The following is a 25,272-nucleotide window of genomic DNA, read 5'->3' as shown; positions in this document are numbered from 1 at the left end:
ATGTCAGTTGTCAATAGTAAAGGAAATACTGAAAGTTGTCCATATTGTCATAGTATTATACTAGATAGCAAATCTTTCGGTTTGTGGATATGACTGTGGTGTATTATTATATAGCAGAATTTTTCTGGCTGTTGGTTTTAGTTGTGTCTTTGTTTCTGCAGATGTGAACAGTACCAACCTGGACGACTACAACATTCACGTCATAGCCAGTGTGTTTAAGCAGTGGTTACGAGACTTGCCAAACCCGCTTATGACCTTTGAACTGTATGAAGAATTCCTCCGAGCTATGGGTAAGAGTCTTTGAATGTACTGAGGCCGTTGAACAACATTTTTTTTTTTATAGTGCAATACTTTACAGACGTTCAAGTAGGGAGCTGCATTGGCATGCGCAGGCTGCCAAGGAACAGCTAAAGGTTTATTCCATGCTGAAAAGAAAAGAGACCCAACGTTTCGGCTGTGGAGCCTTCTTCAGGTGAAGACTTGAGGAAGACCTGAAGGACTTGAAGAAGGCCCCACAGCCAGAACGTTGGGTCTCTTTTTGTCGCTCATTCCACGTGCTCTCACAAACGCCGTCACACTCCCATGTGACTAGTCTTCCTATCGCCTTTCACTCCCATCACTGCTTTAACCCTCCTCGCTTCCCTTACCCAGTCTTGACTAGCGCCTGCCTTTTGGATTGCGGATATTAGGATTTGTTTCTCTTTTGGTAGCCTTTTCCATCTGGACTTCCTACTACTGCTCAGGGAATAAGCCACCTTGAGCCCTGCACAGGGTCCTTATTTTCAGCATTCATAGTTGCTAACACCTTTCTTTTCCTTCCGCTTGGAACAAACCTTTCCCTAGTACAATACATTATATTTCCATCAACAGGTGTAATTTATGGAGTAGGAAAATTGGTTGTATCCATAATTTTAAATATGTGGTAAAAAAATATTCATAACAACTTTATTGATCCAATGATATATTTTTTTACGTCATTCAGTATTTAAAACCTTCGGTTTATTCAGTATATTGTCTGGAAAATGTAAGAACTAAGGAAGTGTTAAGAACTAAACGTAAGAATGTAAGAACAGTAACCAATTGCAGAAAAAAACAAGGTATCTTTGTGTTGGTAGTATTAATAATAAGAGGAATCATGTCTCCTACTTTGAAACTATAGGTCTGCAGGATAAGAAGGAGATCATTCGAGGGGTGTACTCTGTGATTGATCAGCTAAGCAGAACTCATATCAACACATTGGAGCGCCTGATATTCCATCTTGTCAGGTGAGTAAGAGACCTTGTACTAAAGGTAGCTTCTTAAATTAGTGTCTCTGGTGGCAGGTTCCTATTGGAAAGTTTAGACAGGATATTTCAAAAGGCTGTTTGGGCTATTTCAGTTTTCCCAAAATAGAAATGATTACGACAGGTCATTTTGGTCTTAAGCCCGACTGTATGTGTAGGGTTTCATGGCTAGTGGTGACAAATGAAGTAACAAACATGGCTTGTCTTGGTTTTTACAGAATCGCCCTGCAGGAGGAGACCAATCGCATGTCTGCGAACGCGCTAGCCATTGTATTCGCTCCGTGTATACTGCGCTGTCCCGACACCATCGACCCACTGCAAAGTGTTCAGGACATCGGCAAGACCACTGCGTAAGACTCTCTGAAGCAGCTAGTAAAAAATATCCATCCCTGTCTTTGGTGTTCAATAATAATAATTATTATTATTCCTTACGCTTATGTAGCGCTTTTCTGGACACTCCACTCAAAGTGCTTTACAGGGGATCCCCTTCACTGACATGTAGCCCCACCTGGATGATGTGATGGCAGCCATCGTGCGCCAGAACACTCACTACACACCATCTCTCAGTGGGGAGGGGAGCAGAGTAATGAAGCCAATTCATAGATGGGGATTATTAACAGCTCGTGATTGGTAAGATCCAATGGGAAATTTAGCCAGGATGCCAGTTACACCCCTACTGTTTTCAAAAAATACCCTGGGATTTTTAAAGACCACAGAGAGTCAGGACCTCGGTCTCATCCGAAGGACGGCGCCTGTTTACAGTATAGTGTCACCCGTCACTATACTGGGGCTTTAGGAACCACATGGACCGCAGGGTGAGCGCCCCCTGCTGGCCCCACTGACACCTCTTCCAGCAGCAAACTTGGCTCCTGGGAGGAGTCTCCCATCCAGGTACTGACCAGGCTCACACCTTCAGTGGGCTTCAGTGGGCTGCCAGCTGTGAGTTGCAGAGTGATATGGCTGCTGGTTCAGAAGCTCACTCCATCCTTTCTTCAGCTGATGTCTCAGGTTATCAACCTGTGGGTCGGATGAGTTTTTGTGCTTCAGTGCCTATATGTTTTCAGGGCTTTTGGAGCAAGGGCTAAAAAATAAGATGAACTCCAAAACTGTTGAGATAATGGTTACAAATGTTTGTATATTGTCATGTTTTTAAATCTTGCTTGAAAAATGTATTTTTTAAAATTTTTATCTTCTGCATTGCCTTTGTCATTCTTAATTTTGTTGTGATGCGTGTTTTTCATTTTTTGAAAATCACTTGAAGACTTGAGCTCCAGTGTAGCTTAGTGAACTCAGTGAAAAGAGTAAAGCTAACAGCAAATCATTAGGTTTTCCTCATTTTCAGATTAAACCTGGAAAGATTTACACTTCATTTCCAGGCTGAGAAAGCTAAAGATAAAGATAAGAGAGTCAAAGAAAAGCACGACAAAGATTGTACTAATGGAAACAGTAACTAGTCATGGTTGAATAATAAATAATATTAATAGTTAATAGGTTTTCTGGTTGTAACGGTGAGATATTATTCTTTGTCTAAAATAAATGTGCTAAAACTGAAATGAAAAAGGAGTCATATACACACTCCAGGTCCTGCCTGGGAAATTTGCTAAAAGTTCTGCTTCCCTTCAGCCCATAGTCTCTGAATGTGTTTAATGTTCATTCTCTTCGATAATGCAGGTGTGTGGAGCTGATCATCGGTGAGCAGATGAACAAATACAAGGCCAGACTAAAGGACATCAACAGCCTGGAGTTCGCAGAGAACAAAGCCAAGAGCAGATTGTCTCTAATCCGGAGGTCTATGGTAAGATTCAGGTGGCAGGGGGGTGAAACTGCATATGCAGAATTTCAGTGCACGGATAACAGAAAAAGACATGAATAGACTCACTAACAACCACAGCTTCAGTTTCGTTCTGAAGCTAAAGAAATTGGCCTATTGTCATCACATTCTGTAGGCTGCTAATCAAATGAACATTTGTCTGGACTACAGGACACTACAGTGCCATTTCTACACTTTCAAAAGTGGCTACAAAACAGACATATTGTCATTTCAGTAACATTGTTTTTCTTGTGCCTTCCCAAAAGATGGGGCTGATTCTGAAACAAAATCAGTGCTTTTGTTACTGCTCTTTTTTCCCCACTAAGGATTTAAAACCAGAAAATTCCGGTTGTGTCATCACCTTATAAAGTCATGTCAGAAATTAGGCATTTTCCACAGGGCTAATGTAATTACACTGTTTGTGTTGAAGCCAAAGTAGCCCACAGCCCACATTCCTTTTTTTCCCCTTTTCCATCCATATATTATGTTTAAGGTTACAGGCATTGCACTAGTAACCTGACTGTTGCCCTTAAAGCTGGAAGATTTGTCTCAGGGACAGCAGCGTTTCACAGTACTTTCTTCAAGGCTCAATGCCAATTTAATTTTCTCACAGGAAATGCAATATTTAAAAATTTGTAATTTCATTGCATTGAATCTCCTTTTGTTTCACCTCAATGGTGTACTTTGTCATGACGGTCCTTTCTTAAGGCTTGGTGGTCTGACCTGTTTTAGTTGTACTGTACATGTAAAAAGGTCCCATTCTTTTTAACTGTACTTCATAAATATACCATAACAGTCTACTTGCTGTTATTAGGTGACTTAATTTTAAATTTATTTTAAATGTGTAATAAACAACAATATAAACAACAAAACAAACCAGTTCTTTGAACTTGCGTGTTACCATAAGCACCATGTGCTTTGATAATATTCTACATTTTATATGCAGTTCTAAGTAAATACTAGTTATTACTGAGAAGAGACATGAACATAAAATAAAAGCAAAGTAAAAGCAACAGTAATTATCAAGTAAGTATTTAGAAAATTATTTTTATTTTCTCCCCCATTCTCTTAACTTATCACTATGCAGAAACTTTTTTTTTTGACGTTGTTTCTGATGGAACACCTCACGATTCAATTATGAATATACAGTACTTTTGTTACATATATTCAAGGCTTATAACCCCTTACATACTGTAAGTATAAAACCACTATTGCATATGTTCAGGTATGATAGTAACTCTCTGTGCCATCCAAAATGCACACAGCTACTGTATGTCTCATCAGTCTCATACCTAAAAGAGCGTATTCTGGAGTATTGTCTTCACGATTTCTCTTCAGTCCAAAATGAGCTTAGTTTCTTTCTCCGCCTGTCCTACAGCAGGTGCTAGCTTTCTTCATAAAGACATTGTGGGGGCCATGATGACCACGGACAGAGCTGCGCTCTCAGCCCTGAGAGGTGCTTCCTCCTGGCAGGCTCTTGGAGGCTTTCTGTAGCACAGAGCTCTGTTGTCACACACTGCCCTTCCTGCAAAGGAATCCCAGAGCACCACAGAGAACCACAAACAAAGCAAGACAGATCACACATTCTACCGTATACATTGTCCTTATCAACACCTGTGTTTGCTGGAAAAGATGACATTGCCACTAGAGTAAAGACGAACAGTACCAGTTGTCACCCTGCCATAAGTCATGTAAAACATTCATGGTTGAAAATTAAGAGACCCTGAAGTGAACGCAAAACAGATGCTGGCAAAGCGTATTTAACAGTTCACTTTATCTGTGGAAATATTCAGTTTCTAGTACTTTGTTCTCCATCCTGTTATAACCAGTTAGATCTTAGACTAATTTTGTTTCAAAGTAACCCTTTTTGTTTCAGTAGCACCTAATTCCCATTTCAGTGAAGACTTACACTAATCCTGTTCTCTCTTCCCCATCCTCTCCTAATCCAGAAACCTGTACTAATTGCTGTTAGGTTTATGAGCATAACCCGCAGTGCGATCCCGGTATGTATACTCCATGTAACCCTGTGCCAGCCATTCTCCAGCCCATCTTCCTGTCGCTTCCTTCAGTCATTCATGCCCTGTGCTATGTGGCTAACTGTGTTGCCATCCATGTCCACACTGTGCCTCTCGCCGCCTGCGTTTGCTGGCAAATGGACGTTGCCACTGGCGAGACGCAGACTCAAGTTTGCCATGCCAGGTGTCAAGTGTTCCACACAGACATCTTTCATGACTGTTGTCTGTGTGCTGGTGTCAAGTCAGTGAGGTCAAGTATTGATGCTGTTTCCAACCTATGGCCTTAACAGCAGTTTCTTTTTTTAAAGCCATTCACCCACGGTGATTGTTGAATCTTATTTGAAACGTGGTTTTTCTTCTCAGATATGTGACTTCTTCATAAGAGCACTGTTGTCTGTTTTGACAAAAAAACAAGGGTTTTCCAACAAATAAAGTGATGACTGATGGTGAATTTGTGGGAATCAAGTATCAAGTTTTTGATATCCTATAAAAATGGGAAATATCTGAATTGACTGGCTTGTTTGCACCAACTGTTCGCTTAACTCTTGCATTGTTTTGGTAGTAGCAGACATCCCGTCTTTTGTCAATTGTCTTAAGCTGGCTTGCAGTGTCAAATGCAGCCTTGGTACTGTATATGGGTTGATTTAGTTTGTCATACCTTATTATGCAGAGGCTGCAAATGCTGTGTATGTTTTTCCTACCTTTGGTGCGGGCAGCTTTCTAATGCTATGCTTTTTTTGTCTGAGTAATGTGAATGGTTTTTTTTTTAATGGGGCAAGTCTTGGACTTTTTGAATTTCCTTAATGAAGCAGAGATCTTAGAGAACACCGTGAAATCTGAAGAAATGGGACATGTGAAAGCATATTTTGTTAAAAGATATTTGGCTGCATTGATCAAGGAGGCACTTAGAGCAAAAACAACATCCACAAACCTGGGTCATATCATATGAATTGCTATTTGGCAGTGGAAAAGTAGTGGAGTTGGGGGTGTTAGAAAATAGAAGAAGCAAAAGGAGTATGAAACACTGGTAATATAATTAGAAAATACTTTAATTGGATCTCCAGATTACCGATTATTCGTTCCAAGTTTTTTTAAAGTACAAAAGGTAGCTAATGACTAATGACTATGGTGCTGATTCATCATCTACTGTAGGTTAAAGGAAGGCAGCAGTGATCAGGGTTCTGAACTCATAACTGGAAGGTTGTGGGTACAGAATCCAGGTAAGGTACTGCTGTCACTACCCTTTGAACAAGATATTTCACCCAAATTGTTCAAGGGAAATAAATGGTTGCCTTGGATCCAAATCCAAATCATTTATTGAAAGATGGTTTACAAATGTCCTGGTTTTCCTCTGTTGCGCACAGCTAGTGAAGACAGTCGACACTGACTGGACAAAAGCCTGTCACTTCTTGCCAGATTCCAAACACATTGTCTGTGGTCTTGTGCTGGTGCACATTGTGCATACTGTTGGTGTCTTCAGCACGTGTTTCCACGTGATTTTGTCTCTCCATTAGGAAACTACCATGTGGAACTAAATCATTGCCTCATGTCATGCTTACCCTATTAACCTATTATTATTTTCATTTTTTAAACTTTTTTAACATGCAGCCAAACGCCACTAGAAAGGTAAAAGTCTTAGCTCTGCTTATGTCTTTTGTTTGCTGAAGTGTAGCTAGTAATGAAACTGCATGAGTCTTCGAGCTCACACCAGGTGTAGGCCTCTGTCCTGTCTGGGGTCTCTTTATTCCAGACTGTTTCCATGTGTACACACTAGTGCCATGCTGGGAGAAGATAGCTGAAGAAGCGTAACTGTCTGCCCCACAACTACACCTGGTGTGAATTAAACCTCTAACAAAGTACATTTATAAAGGAGTGCAAGATGTTATTTTTTTAAATGTTATCATAGTCATACTTAAGAGCTTCATGCCACAAGAGTAAAACTCAAGTCTCTTTCATCGTGTCTGGCTATGTAAGCCCAGACTGCTGCTCGGTTTATAACTTTTATATTCTTTTTTTAAATAATAATAATGTAGGCATTGCAAGATTTTTGTAACTTTGCTAAACGCTCCGACTTTAATGCCTTCTGTGACTCGGTACGAAACACACACACAGGTTCGTTAATTTTCATTAAAAGCGCATCAGTTTCCGCAGGTCTTGAGCCTGGTCAGGGCGGTCACTCGGTGCAGTGGACGGCGTGACCCGCACCATGACAGGTTTGCTCGGACTGCTCCAGAGAGCCCGCTGGGAGTCCGCCCGAGTCTCCCTGTGATGGGGCGGAGGCCGCGCTGCCGGTCCTGATCGGCGCCTGGCGCCCTCTTGTGTGCGGCAGGGGAAGGGCCGACTGCGCCGCAGCAGCTGCCACACGCCCTCGTCGCCGGCCAGCCCGCGGCTGCCCTCGGTGTCGGACGTGGCGGAGGAGAGCGCCGGGGAGGAGGCCGCCGTGGACGTGGAGCTGTCGGACCAGCAGCAGGCCGCCATGCAGCAGGAGGAGCGCGTCCTGACGGAGCAGATCGAGAGCCTGCAGAAAGAGAAGTGAGCCGCCCGGTCCCTCTCCGCGCACGCCCGTCGCGGTAGTTAGACCCGGCATGTGTGAGGAGTCGAGAAAACAGCTGGCTGTCAACAGCCGTAGAGAAAGTGCAGAGTTACCCTTTTGTTTAATTAGTCGATCATCATGCAAACATTTGTTCCGTTTATTGCCGCTTTCTCACCTTGATTGTGTTGACTGAAACTGAACTGGGTCAAAGCGGTTGTTTACCTTAATGCTTTATACCGATTTAACCTGGATCTCCCTTTTTACAAAGTTGAAGTCAAACTTTTTTGCTTAAAAAAAAAGAATTAAAATGGCCAAGCCGTGAAAGACATAACAGAAAAACACACCACAGATTTTTCATTTTTGCCAGATTCTAGGGAACTAAGCTAAATCATGGTAATCATGATTTTGTAACATACTGTAATAGCTTGGGTTAGGTACAGTACATAGGCTGTAAAGATGGCCTCATCATAGACCCACTAAGTAAAGAATTGAGAAAAGCAGTGTAACACATTTCATTGTCCAGGTTTCGGTACTGTTAAGTGTTAGTGTAGCAGTTAGTGTCGTTTAAAAAAAAAGACTTCATATGAACAGATGTGGTTAAAGATGTCATCGGAAACGTTAGGGAAGGCATCTCCCACACATGCGTGCACTGTGCCCTGGTGTGTGACGGTGCCGTATTTGCAGGGAGGAGCTCACGTTTGAGATCCTGACGCTGGAGCCCCGGGCCTCAGACGACGAGACGCTGGAGTCAGAGGCATCTATCGGAACGGCAGACAGCTCGGAGAACCTCAATGTGGACTCTGAAGGCGCTGCCTCGGACTTCTCTGGTGAGTGACATTACCGCATCTCGGTGCAGAGTCCCACTGGACGATGCTTTCCTTCTTATCCCTGTCCATGATACCTGCTCGTTCAGCGAATAGGAATCCTGTGAGTTTAATGTAATCTTAGCGGTAGGGACCTCCTGTCCGTATTGGTTAATTATCAATTAGCTGATTAATAGTGCGGACGGTAGAAGAAGTATTTCATTATAAGCATTTCGTTGTCGTCTTTATTGTAGATCACGTATATCACAGGGGCTCAGACGTTGCGGCTGCGGTCGGCCTGCTGGTAAGGCAGGCCCTCGGCTGAAGGCGCGCGGTGTTTGTTAAAGAGCTCTGGCTTGTCCCCGCAGAGAGAGGCTCAGGGCTGGCCGCCGCCCGGCCCAAGAAGGCGGAGTACCCCAGCAGGACGAGGAGGATGCTGAGGAGGCAGGCCGACTCCCTGGACTCCGTGGACTCGGCCTCCACTGTCTCCTCCGTCTCCTCTTCCTACTCGCAGCCCCCCGTGACCAGACGGCGGTTCCACTTCCACTCCAAGTCCCCCTCCTCCGCCCCCGCGTCCCGCGCCGGCCCCCCGAGCGAGCCCGCCGACGCCCCGGGCGCCGACCCCGAGGGGGAGGAGCGGCCGCAGTTCACCAGCCGCGGGACCTTCAACCCCGAGAAGGGCAAGCAGAAGCTGAAGACCGCCAAGGGCTCCCCGCAGAAGCCCCGGGAGCCCCCCGAGGGCGGCGGGCGCAAGAGGAACGCGGAGCCCGACTTCGGCTCGGCGCAGCAGCTGGTGCTGTACGGCAGCAACGAGTTCATGGTGTGAAGGGGCCCTCTGCCGGGGAGCAGGGCGCGGTCTGCCCAGCCCTTCTTCAGAATCCAGCTCTTGCCTTGCACACGCTGCGCCCCCGCCCAGGTCAGCGCCAAGCAGGACCACCCCAGAGTGCCATGAGGAGACAGCGGGAGAGCCCCCTGGCTGGGGGGGCCTGTGGGCTTGCGGCCTTAACTTGCAGCTGCGTTCCCTGGGGTCTCTTTTTTGTGACGTTCTTGAACACCACAGCCCGGTGAAGTCTGGGGCAGGACGGTGGGGGAAAGGGAGCTGGACATGGAGCCCAGGCGAGGTTTTCAGTGGCGACCTTTACCCCTCCAGGAGAACACGGTTCCTGTGACCAGCAGGGCCCTGCGGCTGGGGAAGAGATTTAAACGGGAGGAGCCATCGGCAGCCGGAACTCCACTGACTTAGTAGAAAATGACTGGCTGCTCTCTGGTTTACATTCAGAACAATCTGATCACGTGGCATATTTTTCATAGTTACTTTTTTTTTTCCTTTTGCATTTTAATAGATTTTAATAATGTTGAATATATATAAATATATAAATATATATAATATAAAAACGTGTATAAAACCGGAACACCAGTGGCTGCTGGGTAGTTAAAGTTGAATATTTATGTCCGTCGTAAGTCATGAGAATTTGGAGACAGAGGCTGTATGGATTTGGGTGACGTTTGTGTTTTTCTAGAAAACCACTTTTTTGTGTTCATCGGTTGTGCTGCTTTTTAATATGGGAAGATATCACCACGAAAGGGACCAACTTAGCTGGCTGTCTGCCTTGGTTTTACAGCAAGGAGGATCCCAGCTCAGTGACAAATGTTGTTTGGAAACAACAGCTTATGCCATTTAACCACCTTATGAATTATGTAAAATAATGTAATGCAGGTAGATAAAAAAACAACAGGAAAAAGGATCTGCCAGAAATGTTTTTCTTTTTCTAAAAACGTGACCCAAGATTCCTTTCTTTCTCCGAGACATCAGTGTTAAATGAAAAGTGACAGAGCAAGGACTTGAATTTTTCTTCTTTTGTTTTTATTGCTATTGCTGTTGTTGTTGTTCTTATTTTCGTTGTTGTAGCTCAGTTTCAGTTCTAAGGAAAGCCCTTGTCTATGGGAGGGGTTTGATGGTTTTCCCGGGCGATAGTCAAACAGCAGGGTATAAAGCCAGTCCAGTCCCAGGTTACCGTCAACACTGCGTTTCCGTATGTTGTTTCGTCTGTTCGTTCTTTTTAATTTTCGGAAAAGCAGCATTCAGATATGGTTAAAAGATGAGAAACTGACTTTAATTCCCGAAATCTAGCGCTGCCAACCGGAAATGCAGAAGAAGGAGCAGGAAGAGCTCGAGTCTTGCGGGATTAAAGGAATGCCGAGTGCTGTGTCTTGTGAAGGGACATCAGGTTGTGTCATTTTGAGATGGTCAGTACACTTTGCAAAGGCAAAGCACAGGGGACCACACTAGTGGCATGTGAGAATTTTCATTTAATGTACTTTCTGTTAACGTTGTAAGAGGGGGGAAAAGTATTTAAGCTATTTTAGGATATAGTAGAAAGCTATCACTTGATTATTGACTTTTAATGGTGGGAGTCTGTGTGCTCCCATGTTGCGTTGTCTGTGAATGATTAGATACAGATTTTGTAAAAACGTTCATGCAGTGACCTGCTATCAACTGCTCTTCAGCTCGCAGCTCTGAGGACAATATCAACTGAAACCCCAGGCAGGTTGCACATGCCAGTTGCTTTAATGTAGAAACAGTTCTGTACACTTTTCACCCTTTTCGGGTCCTCGTCTTTGAGACAACTGAGCCATACAAAGAGGTTTAAGCTTTCTTACTAAGTGGCAACAAGTGTGAGTTAGATGCTGGGTTAAATCCAGTTACAGGCTCTCCACAGCTAGAACAGCCATACAGCTGGTTAATTGCCAACAGAAAAGCAAAGATGTTTAATTCTTGATTTCAATAATGTGGCTTCTTTGCTTTTTCTGAAATTAGTCTTCCTTAATTGTGGCTGGATTAGCTATGGTATCACTTTAACTGTAATTTAAGTGTCTGTATATCCTGCAGTATATGGCAATCATCTTTCACTATCAAATTTAACTCAGTAAATTAAAAGACCATTTTTGGCACCAGTCAGAGTGCAGGTTTCTCTTCTGTTTTCTTCACCAAGTATTACAGTTTTTAGATCTGTTTTAAAGCTGATAAAAGGCAGAGAGGTCTAATATATATACACTATACTTTAACCTGTGCAATATTAAAAGTGAAGCATCTGCCACTTAAAAAGAAGCCACTCTGAAGTTTGTAGGCCACTAGTATAGTACAAAACAGCTTGTATATGTGTTACCAGTCATGGGTACGCATGTCATTAAATACAGTATTTCATGGCAGTCTGTCGAAAACCTACTCCAGCAGAACCCTTTGGGACATTTGGATATTGGGATGCAATGCCACACCCAGTCTGCTTTCTGAAATGTTTTTTAGTATAACTGACATGAGAGAAGTATGCGACAAGTAAGGTTGAAATCTGGGCTTTAAAAAGTAATGTTTTTGGCTTGTACTTGGGATAGCAGTTATGATTTTTTGGAAAGATTTCAATATTCCTTATTTGAGGTATGCTACCTAACCTAAAAGAACATGGTAGGTGTGCTCCTTCTTGCTGCCTAGTTGTGGAGTTACTGTTCTTCTGGGAAGATTAATCAGCTTACAGAATTGATGAACGACAAAAGCCTCTTGAAAGAAAATGGTTTCAGTCTTAAAATGAAGGCGGCTTCTTTTTTATATGCTTTTCTTCCCTTCAAACGGCTTGTTTTACGTTTGAGGTGATGCCGTGTGAGATTTGTCGGAGCAGACCTAGCGTACTGTCTTGGGTGCTGCAACAACATGCTGTCGCTGCCATGACCCACTCGCAGACTGATGCACAAGCGAACCGTCTCTCGGTGCAGGAGCTTTTAAAACTGGCTAAACAGTGCAAAATCACATTTCTGTTTTTAAATCATTTTAAATAATGACCATAATATTTTTAAATCTTTTTTTACATGAATCTGGCAAAAATCCATTAGGTTTACATTGCCTGAACCCTGATGAAAAATGGTAGTAAATCCAAAATGCTACTTGTGCTGGTCTGCAAAGATCCCAGGCTGTGATAGAAAGGCAGTTGTGTTAGCTCTTCCTTTATTGGAAAATACCTTCTCCATGCTGTGCCAGAGAGCTGCTGAGGATGCTCTTCTGCTGATCCCATGTTAGTTAAGGTCCCACTTAACTAACATGGGACCTTGTCTGGCTGAACCACTGAAGAGGATATACATCGGGGGAGAGGAGCGGGGCAGACCTCGGTATTTCTATCCCATTGCAGGCTTCTGCTATAGCTAATCTTAAATTATTATAGAAGTCTCCAGCTCCAGCAGTCAGGCATCCGTTCAGTAATAAATTTAGAAGCTTCAAAGTCTACTAATGACATCGAATGGAGGTACCCCTGCTACAGATGTATGATACTTTGCTACACTAGGGCTGAGATCCATTCAGCTATGTTCCACATACTGTAGCACTAATGTAAACTCCTGCCACTACAGTACTGTTCTCAATGTCTGGTTTATTCTAAGTCAAGTCAAAATGTACTCTTTATTGCCAACTATTACAGGGTCTAGTATTTGAAGGCGGTGCTCACAACAGTGTTTTCGTTTGTTACTAGCACGCAGATACAGATGGCGTTGAGGCAGCAGATATATGGTGTCAACAGCACTCCCTGCTGGTGCGGGGGGGGGGGTCTGAACTGATCGAAAATAAAAAAACATCCTCCTTGCCAGAATATAGCTGGCATCAGTTCCCAAAGGGTTGTCGTTGTCCGTGGCATCCTGCATAAAGTGAATGTACTAATCACTGGAAAAGGCATGCTCTGCTTTTTTACATAGTAATTTATGATTATGCTTAGGAGTGTAAATTTGAACAATTACCTGTTGTAAAAGGATATATTATCCTGTGTACTACGCTATATATAAAGTAATCATGTTCTTCAATGTTTTAACTGGCCACACCGCCTGTACGATTGTGCAAAATGACGCAATCCAACTTGAGCTTTGTATTTCAATGTGAGCTGTTCTGGACACACAGTCGTATGTATAAAGTGCAATTTGTGTAATATTTCTTAAAAAAGAAAAAGTATATATGTCTATGGCTGTACAAACAAGTTTATGAACAAATAATCATCAGCTTATTAAAGAGCAAACCTGGAACAAAACAGCATGGAACTGTCATTCAATGAACCATTGGGAAAAGGGATGTGCTTATTCAGTTATTTATTTATATACTTCCACTGGGCTCTATCCTATAGGGAATGGGTTTTTCATACCAGTACTATATTTGTTACATTACTTTGGCTTTGACTATGCTGGTGGAGGTTTTTTTGCTCATAGAATGGGAGGAAACAAAATTAAATCAGTACAAAGCTCATTTAACAACAATCACATTTAATAATATTTAGACAAAGGTTATCAATATCAGGACATTTCTTTTACAAAGAAAATTATAAACACCTATATATAATGTAAATGGTTATCAAAATGTTCTTTGATCACTTTGCTGAGGAGTTAAAAAATTGCTTTGCGCAAGAATGCCTTTGGAAGTGAACCTATAAAGCAGTTTTGAGGATGAAATTTGATGTTCTTCAATATAAAATGATAAAGTTTCACTTTTTATCTGTTAAGGAAGCAGATAGCTGGATTTAAACACCACATTAAGTCTGACCTAGTAAGTTAAGTTGGAAGCCCCTTTAAGCACCTACAGCCATACAGTATAAAAGATTAGATGTTGTACTGGGAAAACCTAGACTCTGATTTGATCATATAAAGTTTGGATCCTCTCATATAAGATCTTTTTTCCAGTGCCTCTGCACTGTGCCTTGATATACTGCTTGTGTCTATGCTGTAGGGTCAAGTAACACAATGTGTACCGATATTCCCATGTTTTGTTGATGTAAAAAAAAAAGCAGAAAATTGAACAGGCATGATCCGAGTTTTGCCTGGACTAGGCATCACAACAAATATACAAATCAGAAATGTATGTATGTGTCTGAAATTATAAGAAATTAATAATTTTAACAGAACACAATACAAAGTTATACAGAAAAAAAAGAAGAAACAAATAACTAATCACAGGAAAAGTGATGTTTAAAATTACACGTGCTCGCCAGTAAAGCTGGTCTTGGCTCATGGCTTTAATGGTAGCAAGTTGAGTTTTGAAGAGACATTCCGGGTCTTTGCAAATGTTCAAATACCGGCAAGACCTGCATTGTCCAAGATCATCTTTCAGAACTCTTCCAGATTACCTGGGTCCGGTTTTGCCTCGCACAGGCATCTCTGGGTCTTTTCTCTTAGGCTGCTTCACTGGATACAAGTCCAGTCTGATTGGCTCATCACAGCCACGGTTCTAAGCAGACAACCTTTGAATGTCTTTTTCTTTTCTTTTCACAGTGCATCTCAGCTGCAAATTACTAAACAAAGTGTCTTTCTAAGCCTTGTAGTGCATTTGCCTGCCTCGGGGGTGGGGAGCGGGGGGTACCCCATAGGGCCGTCTTTTTCCTGGGGTGTCTCTAGTTCTTGAACATGTCACAGAGCAGCTTCTCCATAGGCGTGTTTCCAATGGTCCTGTGGAAGAACAGCAGCTCTATCCTCTCAGAAGCCACAAACCGCAGGGAGGGCAGCAGCAGCAGCAGTTTCCCAAACCTGCAAAGAAAATGAGAACCGGGGTTTGATCTTACTGGAATCGAGGAAAGAACCATTATAAAGTAAGTGGTCAAGGCACAGTTAAAATCTGGGGTTTCTCTTTCGAGAAAGGCTGTGATATGAAATCCATCAGTTGTATTGCATTGGGTAGAAAACAGATTCCCAGAGTTTGTATTAAAAGGAAACATCTCTTGTGCCATTGCAGAAATGAGTGCAATATTCATCCCAAGAGCTGGCCACATTTAAGTGTGACTGTTCAACTATAGCAGATCAGTTTGTGATCCTGACTGAGATCGAGCAGAGGTTGTGACGTCTAAGTAACAGCTCTGAAGAGGATAAGGTTTAAGCAGTGTTGGTAAGAACGGCAGTCTCTTGCTTACCTGACAGGCTGGCTGGGGTAGTGGGTCCGGATGTGCTGGCCTAACATCACCTGTGACTGATCCTGAAGGTTTTCCACCTGCTCTGGGTCTTTCAAGCCTCGGGTCTCTGCAAGACCAGCAAACACATGGGGATTCCCACTGGATGTTTGATTTTCCCACAATACTAATTAATGAAAAGACTTGTAGCAAAAAATGCATCACACGATGATCAGCTCCACCGGAGGTGCTGTTCAGTTGTAGTATATGTGATATTCTAATATAACGACAAGCTATTTAAAAAAAATGACCCACATCTGTGGATTAGAGAAATGTTAAAAAATTAGATCTCAATTTCCACACTTGTGAAGGGTGACCAAAACTTTGGGGTTTTTGGGTTTCCTTTATTGGAAAAAAAAATCAACGTTTTCCCACTGAAATATTTGCTTTCTACCTAATCAGTATTTGAATTCAATATATGCACGGAATTTGAGTCAAAACCTCCAAATATGATCCTAAATATTAAAGTCATGAATAAAATATACTGCACAGAGATTTCTAGGATGTTCAGACTGCTTATCTTAGAAAGCTCTAAAATTTTCCAGCCCTTTTCGAACCTCTTTCTCCAGTAAAGGGTCGCGGAGGAGCTGGAGCCTATCCCAGCACGCACTGGATACACCCTGAATGGGCCACCAGTCCATCACGGGGCACAAACGCACACACTTACACCAGGGCCAGTTCTCCCAGAAGCCAGTTTACCAACCTGTATGTTTTTGAACCCCAAGAGGAAACTGGAGCACCTGGAGGAAACCCACGTGAACACGGGGGTGAAAATACAAACTCCAAGCACCCCAGGTCCCGAATCGAACCCAGGACCGAGGCGCGGCAAGAACGCAATTCGAAACCACTGCACGACCCCGTCTCCCCTAACGTGATCCGATTTTTTCCCAATTCCTCAGTGTGCGCACCCAGCCCTGTTATCTCTTCACGTGTCTGAGCAGACCAGTAGAATTCCTGCTGCCCTGAGGGAAGGACGGCCCACCTGGTTTGAAGAGCACGATGGCCTTCAGACAGGCGAACTCAGTGGGGTCCACAGGAAGGGCCCTGAAGCGGCCGAAGATCTCCTGCAGCACGCGCAGGTCGGCTCCCGAAAAGCTCGTCTTGCCCTGAAGGCTGGGGGAGAGCTCGGGCACCGAGAGCAGGGGGCAGCTGTCCAGGGGCAGGGACCACTGGATGGCACACAGCAGGAACAGCTCGCTCCAGGCCTCCTCCAGCAGAATCACCTGGGACAGCAGGAGCAGCAGGTCAATCACTCCACAGACGTGGACGCCCACCTGATGTTCTCGACCCCGCTGGGATAATCTTTTTGCCCTGGTCTTTGTTTCAGCTAGAGCATCATGGTTAAAGCTTTAAAGTTTAAAGAATCATGTTTAAAGGGTAGCATTGTTGCCTTTTGTAATGAAAAGAATTGAGTTTATTTTTCCCCGGAAGCACCTTTTGTAGTCTGCAGCAGTTTGTAATGTCATGTGTGAATGCAAGAGCCAAGGGCTGATAGCCAGAAGGACATGGCTCAGAAACGACTCCCTGCTGCTGACTTAGTCCTGTCCAACATCACTGAACAGGCAATCCGAGGCACTGGAAGGGCAGTGGTTCTTGCATTAATGGTGTGGTTAACATGTAGGTGCCAAAAACGCATACCGTAGATATTGTCTGGAGGAGATGGTTTTCTCTGCAGTGTAGTCATTAGATATTGTCAAATCTTCTGCTTTGATAAAATGTCTGCAAACCTCAAGTCTGTTTAGGTGAGATTAATGTAGCAATTAATCATTTTATAAGTCTCCATACATTGGCTTCATAACAGAGATTCTCCAAATTGAGAAGTGTTTTAATTTTCATATGTGGAGAAATTGCATTCATATTTGTTCTATAAAGATTTTCAAGTAAGATCTCAAGGCTTACCAAAAGATTAAGTTTTATTGGTTAATTGTGGGTAATTATAGTTGAAATTATAAACATATTTAGCTCAACAGGATTAAAAACAAATATCAATTCATTTCCTAAACCTCTTTATCCAGTACAGGGTTGTGGGAGTCTAATTGAAAAAGCAATGGGTGCAAGACTGGGGAAAAAACGAAAATGATCACTTTTTTCTACTCAATATAACGTGCATCTATTTTTAATTATTGTGCATGTACTTCTCCAATTATAATTTTTCTCTTCACAATCCAGTGTGTCCATTCTCTTCCTTGAATAATAAAAGCATCTCAAATATTTCCATTGCTTATCTAGTGAAAAGCTCCAGGATAGTGGTGTTTTGTTGTGTGAAGTTTGCAAGTGGATGGGACGTACTCGAACAACCCTAGTATATCTTGTGATCTGACGTGGCCCCTGTTTCTAAAGGCTTAGGGCTGTCTTGTTACTCACCTGATCCCTGAAAGGCAGGTTAGAGAAAACCGGGAGGTTCTTAGCCCATTTGACTGCCATGAAGAGCAAGCGGGCAGAGGTCTCGTACACGTTCTCGGGGCTGCTGGGTGGGTACAGGGACATCTGGTACTCTGAAGAAGCCCTCTCAGGTTCATTGCTTGTTACATCAATATTCTCATCCACTAGAGAAGAAAGCAAAGGACCATGAGTTGACCGCATACATTATACAGTATCTCTTCATCATATGCTTTCGTGCAAGTTGTAATCTGATGTTCCAAATTCTTTTCTTAAAGCTTTTCCACAATTTTATTTTTCATCTGGAGTTATGCTACTGTCGATGCCTTCCTTTGGTGCTTTTCAGCTTTGTAGATGTACTGTGCCTTCCACATATAGAAGCACAATATTTATGTTTTTAGAAATGTATTCATAAAGTGCAGTGACCTCTTCTTTTTCTGTCACAAATGTATTCACTCCTTTAGTTTAATCCTATTGGAAATACCAAGCTTGTGACCATGGAATTAAACATAAAAGTTCTGGAAGCGTTAAAGCCTGAGGAATGCAAGGTGAAGCTCAGATGGTGGTGAACAGCAGGTGGAAGATGTCAAATCGAGAAGGGGGCAGACTCACCGTCCTCGGGCTCCAGCTTGGCGCAGGTCTCCGCAGTCATGAGGCTGGCCATGAAGCGATGGTTGTTCTGGGGGCTGACGGAGCGCTGGGACGGGGCGGAGGAGGTGATGAGGGGCCGGGTGATGACTGAGCAGGAGGAGGAGGTGGGCTCCCGCGTGGTGGTCAGGTGGTCTTTCTCCGTGTCCACGTCGATGGTGTCCAGGCGCACCTGGGCAGTGCTGCGAGGCTGTCGCTCGTTCTGCACCGCTGTGGGGTCAGGGACAAGAGGAAAGAGTCAGAAGACAAGAGGCAAGAGACAGGCAAACACTGAGTCCGGAGACAAGAGATAGAGACAGACGCAGAGTCAAGAGACAGGCGAACTCTGAGTCTAGAGACAAGAGATAGAGACAGAGTCAAGAGACAGGCGAACTCAGAGTCTAGAGACAAGAGATAGAGACAGAGTCAAGAGACAGGCGAACTCAGAGTCTAGAGACAAGAGATAGAGACAGACGCAGAGTCAAGAGACAGGCGAACTCTGAGTCTAGAGACAAGAGATAGAGACAGACGCAGAGTCAAGAGACAGGCGAACTCTGAGTCTAGAGACAAGAGATAGAGACAGAGTCAAGAGACAGGTAAACACTGAGTCTGGAGACAAGAGATAGAGACAGACGCAGAGTCAAGAGACAGGCAAACACTGAGTCTGGAGACAAGAGATAGAGACAGACGCAGAGTCAAGAGACAGGCAAACACTGAGTCTGGAGACAAGAGATAGAGACAGACGCAGAGTCAAGAGACAGGCGAACTCTGAGTCTAGAGACAAGAGATAGAGACAGACGCAGAGTCAAGAGAAAGACTCAGAGATAGATGCAGAGTCAACAGACAGGCAAACTCAGAGTGATGTCAAGAGATAGAGACAGACACAGAGTCAAAAGACAAGAAATAGACTCAAGAGACAGGCAAACTCAAGAGTCAAGACACAGGCAAGAGATGGAGACAGACTCAGAGACAGATGCAGATTGAAGAGACAGGCAGAGTCCTCAGTCAACTCAGAGTCCAGTCAAGAGATAAAGACAGACTCGGAGACAGACGCTAACCCAAGAGGCAGGCAAACTCAGATTAAAGAGTCAAGATTCAGATCAAAGTTGTTTTAAGATTCAAAGGTTTTGTAATCTTTTTGACAAATCAAATTGTGATGACCAGATTCAGACCTTTCTCTTTTCATTTAATGTTGTTCAGTTCACCAGAAAGAAGTACCCTTTTGCTTTTTAGTACCGCTTAAAGACATTGAACAGGGGAGAACTGTGGGTATATTATTTAGGATATTCAATTAAAAAGTTATGTACTGTGTTACTTTTTTTAAGCAAATTTCTCTGATTTTCATGACTCTTTATAAGTGGACATTCTTATTCCCAAAGGCCTACAGATCAGTCTGGTCTTGGAGTTCCCCTGTGCCCATGGAATCGTTTTTATTAGTCTGCCGTTAAATATATTACATATCAAATACCTTGTATTAATACAACTATTTTCTTTTAAATAAATACTTCTAATAAAGTTTAATTATGGAATATGACTGCATCTCAAGGTGTTAAAAGCTTGATTTAAAATGGCATTACTGAATAATTACAGTTGGACATTTAAACTTCTGATAGACAATGTTGCTTCTTTGATTCAAAATAATTCCGCACAGCAGTCTGTTGCAAAGAATATTTGTTATTTATTTTGCCTTTTCAAGTACCTTTTTCCAGGAAGGAACTTTCTTGCTTCTTTCTGTTTGCATTTCGTCTGTCCTCTTACCCCTAACCCCTGCTTTCTGAGGCGCAAGGCCAGTGTTGGTATCTCAGGGTCAGGAGCAGTGCTGAAGGGCTGTTCACCCCTGCACTTTCACTCACCATCCTTGTTCATGCCAGCTTGCAAGCACTTCTTCAGTCGACACGCTTGGCACTGGTTGCGATGGGCTTTGTCCACGGGGCACATGCCCGTCCCTGCCTGGCACCTTCAGGGTGAGAGAGAGAGAGAGAATCACAACGGGTCCCAATCCTACTGGGAGAGGGAGCAGGGAACTCCAGCCCAGTATGTGATCTCCTGTCACAGCCTGAGGAACAGCGAGTCCGTCTCCCAATCATGCTCCATACTGTATGTTTACAGTATATGTCGATATTTTAGGATAAGTCTCTAATATCTCTGTAGAGTTTTTTTTATTATTCTTTGTTTTGTTTCCTGTTCATTTTATTTTTATTTGCTTTGGCAGCACTGCTTGTACCCGCCGGTCATGCTGATGAAAGCACCTCGAATGGAATTGAGAGGAAGGCCTTTCAGCGTGCGGCTCTCGGAAACGGGGCTCCCCAGAGGAATGACCGGCCCTCACCTGTAGATGAGTTTCCTCCGGACGCTCCGCTTGAAGAAGCCGCTGCACCCGTTGCAGGCGTAGATCCCGTAGTGCTTGCCGCTGCTGGTGTCGCCGCAGACTTTACACAGCAGGGCGGGGCTCAGGGCCTTCCCGGGGGCTGGGCTTTTAACTAGGAGCGGCGAGAAACGGAAAGAGGCCCCGCTGTGACTGGTCTGGACTCCCGGTGAGAAACTGCGCCCCATTTCTAGTGCGTCACCTGTTCGCTCTCTTACCTCCTGCACATGTGTGCTGACACCTGCCTCAAGCGATTACTTCCCAAAAAAAGGGCGTGGGATTTGTGAACAGCTGTTATCAAATCAGTTTACTCTAAATATAACTGTAAACGCCTGTGTTCTCGGTAGTATTTGGTTTTGTTTAGAAGCCGAAGGTGCATCAGGTGCAGAACGCCTCGAATCTCCCAAAGGGCACCCTATTTCCCAATGGAAGGCTGCAGTATAACTCTTAAATGGCCTGGATTACGTTATAATTGAAACGCACAACAACAGTGGCTAATGTACGATAAATGACTCAAATCATATTATCAGTAAAACAGTTCTAAATTGTTTCTTATAATTTAATGGAAAATGCTCACTTTTCCATCCCCTCATGCTAATGTGTTTTTCCAGTTCTGAGATTGTATGTGAGATTGTATCACTAGACACAATCTAAAAAAAAAACTTGTTTTTCTGCTCTTCATTTTAAAGCCTTTGTTTTAATGTGGCAAAACAGTTTTGTTTCTTTATTCTCATCACATGCCAGATGTGCCCAAAGTGTGCAGTACTTCGCTAAAAAAATATTTGTAATCCTGCTGCACAGCCACTGAAAGGATTTTTTAAAACACGTTTTACAATATTTTCAACAGCTAAACTGTACTGAACCAATAAATAGGCAAGCAGATGATAATTCCGCACTAAAAAGTTCAAATGAAAGATGGAGAAAAACAAGTTTTCAGCTATTGTTCCTTCTTTCAATGTGTAAAGGTAAAATGTTGTGTCTTCTTTCTGTTAACTTTTAAGTGTGGAGTGAACTTCTACTTTCAGCTCATACACTGAGGCAAATTCCCACTCTTACCTCCTGTATACATAATCTATCCACTTCAAATTCCTTCACTGAAATATTTAGGTCTGTGTTTTGACAGGTGTTTAGCAAATTAATTATATTCTTTTTGCAGAGCATTCCAGAGATTTAAAGTTCAGTACATGCAGATAGTAAAACAATACTTGTTGTTTGTCAGATTAGACACAGTTTTTAGCCCCTTTTCAATCCTTATGTCACAATATGAATAAGAAACTGGCCTGACATCTTGTTTCTTACCTCCTCGGCTCTCGTCCAAGCCAGTGCTGACTGGAGAGTCGCTGGGAGGAGACGGTGTCATCGAGATCTTGGAAAGGTGGTCCTCCATTGTCAGAGGGAATAGTGAGGTCCTGGAGGGAGAAGCAATGCAGGTACCCCTCCACAGACAGCCCCCTTAGGGCCCTTCCGGTTATTCGAGACACACGGTCGTGGCTCAGAGAAGTACAGTCTCAGTTTTGCAGAAATTTCCAAGCACGGCACAAAACGGAGATTTTTTTAATGCATATATTCGTGCGTGTTCGCCCTGCTGTCCCTCCTTGGTGTGAGGGAGAGAGAGGTAAAAGAGGAGAGTTTCCTTCAAGAGTGTTCCAGGAGTGTTGGTGGTCTTTTCCAGGGAAAAGGAACCTCAGGAGTTTGATGGTGGTGAGATTTTACTCTCTGAGGATACTGCAAAACTTCACATTTCAGTGAAACTTCTCTCCCGGGCTGTGCGGTGCTGATGACAGAGGTGTTCTGCTTCGCAGTGCACTCTTGCCAGCAGGTATCTCATTGACAGCCTGTCCGCTGTTTGTTTGGTTTTGCTGGCTCCTGTTTTGGATTCACAAAGACGAGCCCAGGAATGCTGCTTCGGTGAGTGTCCCCTTCCCAGGTCCTGGAACAGGAGCTCTTTTCTTGGTGCTGAGCGGTGGTGTTCAGTGGTGAACCCTGAAGGGGTTGCAAGTCAACCTTCTCTTTTCCTCCCAGCTCGCTCGGCTGGAGTGTCTCTGTGTGAGTCTTTCTCTTCTCCCGGCTCCTAAAGGGAGGCAGGAGGATTAGCTCCAAGCGCTGTGTAAGCACATGCTTATTTGTCATCCTCTTAATCTTTACTGTCCATCTAGAGGTGGATCAATCAGTCACACTGCGAAGAATTAAAAAGGGGGTGAATCTTCACCAAGTGCAAAAAAATACCCAGCCCAACAAAAGCCCAGGTTGGAGGCCGGAGCTCTGTAACTTAAAACCTGTCTCTTTCCCTCCCTCTCCGTTTCTCGGTGTCTGAAAGCAGCACATCAGTCAGCAGCCCTCAGCCTTGTCTGCATTTTAAAGGATGATTATATGGAGTGCAGATTATTGTGTTTGCCAGCCTTCAATTTGTATTGCTCCCTTATTCTTTTCCTCCCAACTCCAGCTCAATTTCCCCTTGTAAATTTGATCTGTGTGATTGCCCCCAATTCATAATGACTCCCACTGTTTGCCAAGGTGCCCAGCTGCCTATTAACTTCAATTTGCCTCTCTTTTTTTGAAGGCTGATCATTCTTTTCAATGGCAAAAGGGGGAAAGGGTGGGCTAGAGAATAATAGAATTTTTAATGGCAGTATTTTTTGTCTGGGATTAATTTGATTCACTTCTCTGTGCCCAGGGAGAGCAGGACCCATGCATTATTGAGTGTCCAACGTGTCAATGGGGACCCTTATAGGATAATTACAGGTCTTTATAAACGAGGACAGCACTTTTACCAGTGATCTTTTGACAGCCTAGCAGCACTACAGAAAACCACATTCTGGATTTACTGAGCTGAGAGCGGTATTTATTTACATAGAAAAGCAAGAAGAAGAAAATACACTTTATTTGTAAATTGGCTAAATCAACTCTTAAGTAGTTCATTGACCCCTAGATTCAAGACTGAAACAACTAGTTTTTCTTTGTGCTGAGAGAAAAATGAAATAGTGGACAATTCTTAACAACAGCTCAGCCTCCCCCCCAACCCTGACAAACATGTGCACAAGTGCTTGTGAATTTCTTACTGTTTCATCATTTATAATCCCCCTGCACAAGTGGGACAGGACAGTGTGCACTCCTAAATTACTGTGCAACCAGTGCTGGTCAGGAGACACTATACCTTGAGTTTCCTTAAACATTTAACAATAACTTGGCTTTAACAGCAAAAATGACAATCAAGTGAAATATGCCATTTGTATTATTTGGTTTAAATGTTTATGAATAGCATAGTATATCTACAGTTATAGACTGTAAGCTGAAAACTTTCAGGGTGTGTGAGTACATTTGTCAGTGGTTGGAGATTGCAGTTTTTGTTTTTTCTTCTGTTGTTTTTTGTTGTAGATTTCTTTTTAGCTTTGTTTTTCATCTAGAAGCTATGATATTCTGAATGTTTTAATGACACTAAGAGTTTGTTTTCTGCAAAGGAGTCTGTACAGGATAGGCAAAGTAAAAAGAAAAACAAAACAGTTCCACATCGAAGTCATTTCTTTCTTCGTCAGAATATATCAAACACATTTATGTAACATTACATCATATTTGGCTGAGATACCATTTTGACACTTTATTCATGTGGCGACTCGATGTTTAGAGTATTTGAATAAGTATCTACATGGGTGGAGTCAAATTTGAATTGTTTGTTTTATAAAATTTAACCCAAATTTTCTGATGAGAATCATCTTTACACTTGCATTTAAACAGCAGCAGTCTAGTGTAAACCTGAATTAAATATGCTTTACTGTTAACAGGTAGGAAGCAGGTTTGGAATCATCTCTTTAAAAGCAATTTTTAAGATAATAGACCGTGCCAACATTCACGAAAGGTGCTTAGGCACTTGAGTGAAGCCGATAAGAGTACATTCCGCAGAAAACCGTGCTCCATTAAGAAGAGAGATTAGCCCTGGGGAAACTTGATTTATAATATAACACTCTGAAATCCTACACCTTTGTGCTTTTGAAATATTTGAGTTTATTGCCTTGGCCTTTTGTGTATTTCAGCTGCAGGTCTAGCAGTTCCAGGCTGTGCTGGGGACGATCAGGTCCACTCAGTTTCTGCCCAAGCTGCTGCTGCAAGATTCCTTTAAACAATAAGCAGAGATCAACAGGTTCTGTGTGTTACACATAAATGCTAATGAACTAAAATGAATACACAGCAGGAGGCTTAAAACTGTTCTAAAACTTATTCTGCTGTGTTCAGGAAAAAAAACAATTAGCAGTAATACTGAAAGAGCAGTACAGACTCAAATCCTTGTAGCTATTCTTTTGCCATATGGTGCCTGCTCTCCCCATCTCTGTCTGCCTAATTAGCGAACCCTCCATGATTTACAAGTAATTAGTGTACTGAAGTCACTGATTTGTTGTTTTTTTTCTTTGATTTGTGGATTTAGCTTATTAAGGACTTACACAGTGTCGGGGTCACAGAAAAAGCCAGACAGCGACACATGCCTGCTTCAGCCCTGTCCTCATCAGCG

General features: G+C 43.0%; 2 protein-coding genes across 17 annotated transcripts in view; one reads left to right on the top strand and one right to left on the bottom strand.

Annotated features, from left to right (window-relative positions):
- The window catches only part of myo9aa (myosin IXAa), a 176,468-nt gene extending 162,967 nt beyond the window's left edge, over nt 1–13,501 (top strand). For 9 of the 16 annotated variants that reach the window (XM_015343498.2, XM_015343494.2, XM_015343500.2 and 6 more), the window contains 9 exons: nt 162–290; nt 1,160–1,265; nt 1,502–1,633; nt 2,955–3,078; nt 5,043–5,096; nt 6,717–6,734; nt 7,438–7,640; nt 8,326–8,468; nt 8,813–13,501. In XM_015343498.2, the coding sequence (XP_015198984.2) occupies nt 162–290; nt 1,160–1,265; nt 1,502–1,633; nt 2,955–3,078; nt 5,043–5,096; nt 6,717–6,734; nt 7,438–7,640; nt 8,326–8,468; nt 8,813–9,270 (1,367 nt within the window). In that variant the 3' untranslated portion in view covers nt 9,271–13,501. The remainder of the gene's footprint in view (nt 1–161; nt 291–1,159; nt 1,266–1,501; nt 1,634–2,954; nt 3,079–5,042; nt 5,097–6,716; nt 6,735–7,437; nt 7,641–8,325; nt 8,469–8,812) is intronic. The other 7 variants (XM_069190757.1, XM_015343499.2, XM_069190758.1 and 4 more) reach the window with 2 other exon arrangements.
- Nucleotides 13,502–13,542: 41 nt separating this feature from the next.
- On the bottom strand, nt 13,543–22,846 carry nr2e3 (nuclear receptor subfamily 2, group E, member 3). Its single transcript, XM_006628929.3, has 8 exons — nt 22,071–22,846; nt 20,736–20,886; nt 20,260–20,363; nt 18,392–18,637; nt 17,765–17,946; nt 16,383–16,623; nt 15,365–15,470; nt 13,543–14,984 (listed from the first exon to the last, which is right to left on the bottom strand). Exons 1-8 carry the CDS (start codon nt 22,156–22,158, stop codon nt 14,852–14,854), a joined length of 1,251 nt encoding a protein of 416 aa, XP_006628992.1. The 5' UTR covers nt 22,159–22,846; the 3' UTR covers nt 13,543–14,851.
- Nucleotides 22,847–25,272: the final 2,426 nt, after the last annotated feature.

The sequence above is a fragment of the Lepisosteus oculatus genome, chromosome 5 (genome assembly GCF_040954835.1).
Source record: "Lepisosteus oculatus isolate fLepOcu1 chromosome 5, fLepOcu1.hap2, whole genome shotgun sequence".
Taxonomy (NCBI): Eukaryota; Metazoa; Chordata; class Actinopteri; order Semionotiformes; family Lepisosteidae; genus Lepisosteus; species Lepisosteus oculatus.
Note: the sequence above shows the minus strand (reverse complement) of the source record. Positions and strands in the feature narration are given on the sequence as shown.

What these genes read in the sequence shown, in the direction of transcription:
- nr2e3 (XM_006628929.3), bottom strand. Translation starts at nt 22,158, where the DNA reads ATGGAGGACCACCTTTCCAAGATCTCGATGACACCGTCTCCTCCCAGC. An exon ending in AGCTGGCATGAACAAGGATG is followed by an intron (nt 18,638 to 20,259) that starts GTGAGTGAAAGT and finishes CTGACCCCACAG; the next exon opens with CGGTGCAGAACGAGCGACAG. An exon ending in CAAGCTGGAGCCCGAGGACG is followed by an intron (nt 17,947 to 18,391) that starts GTGAGTCTGCCC and finishes TTTCTTCTCTAG; the next exon opens with TGGATGAGAATATTGATGTA.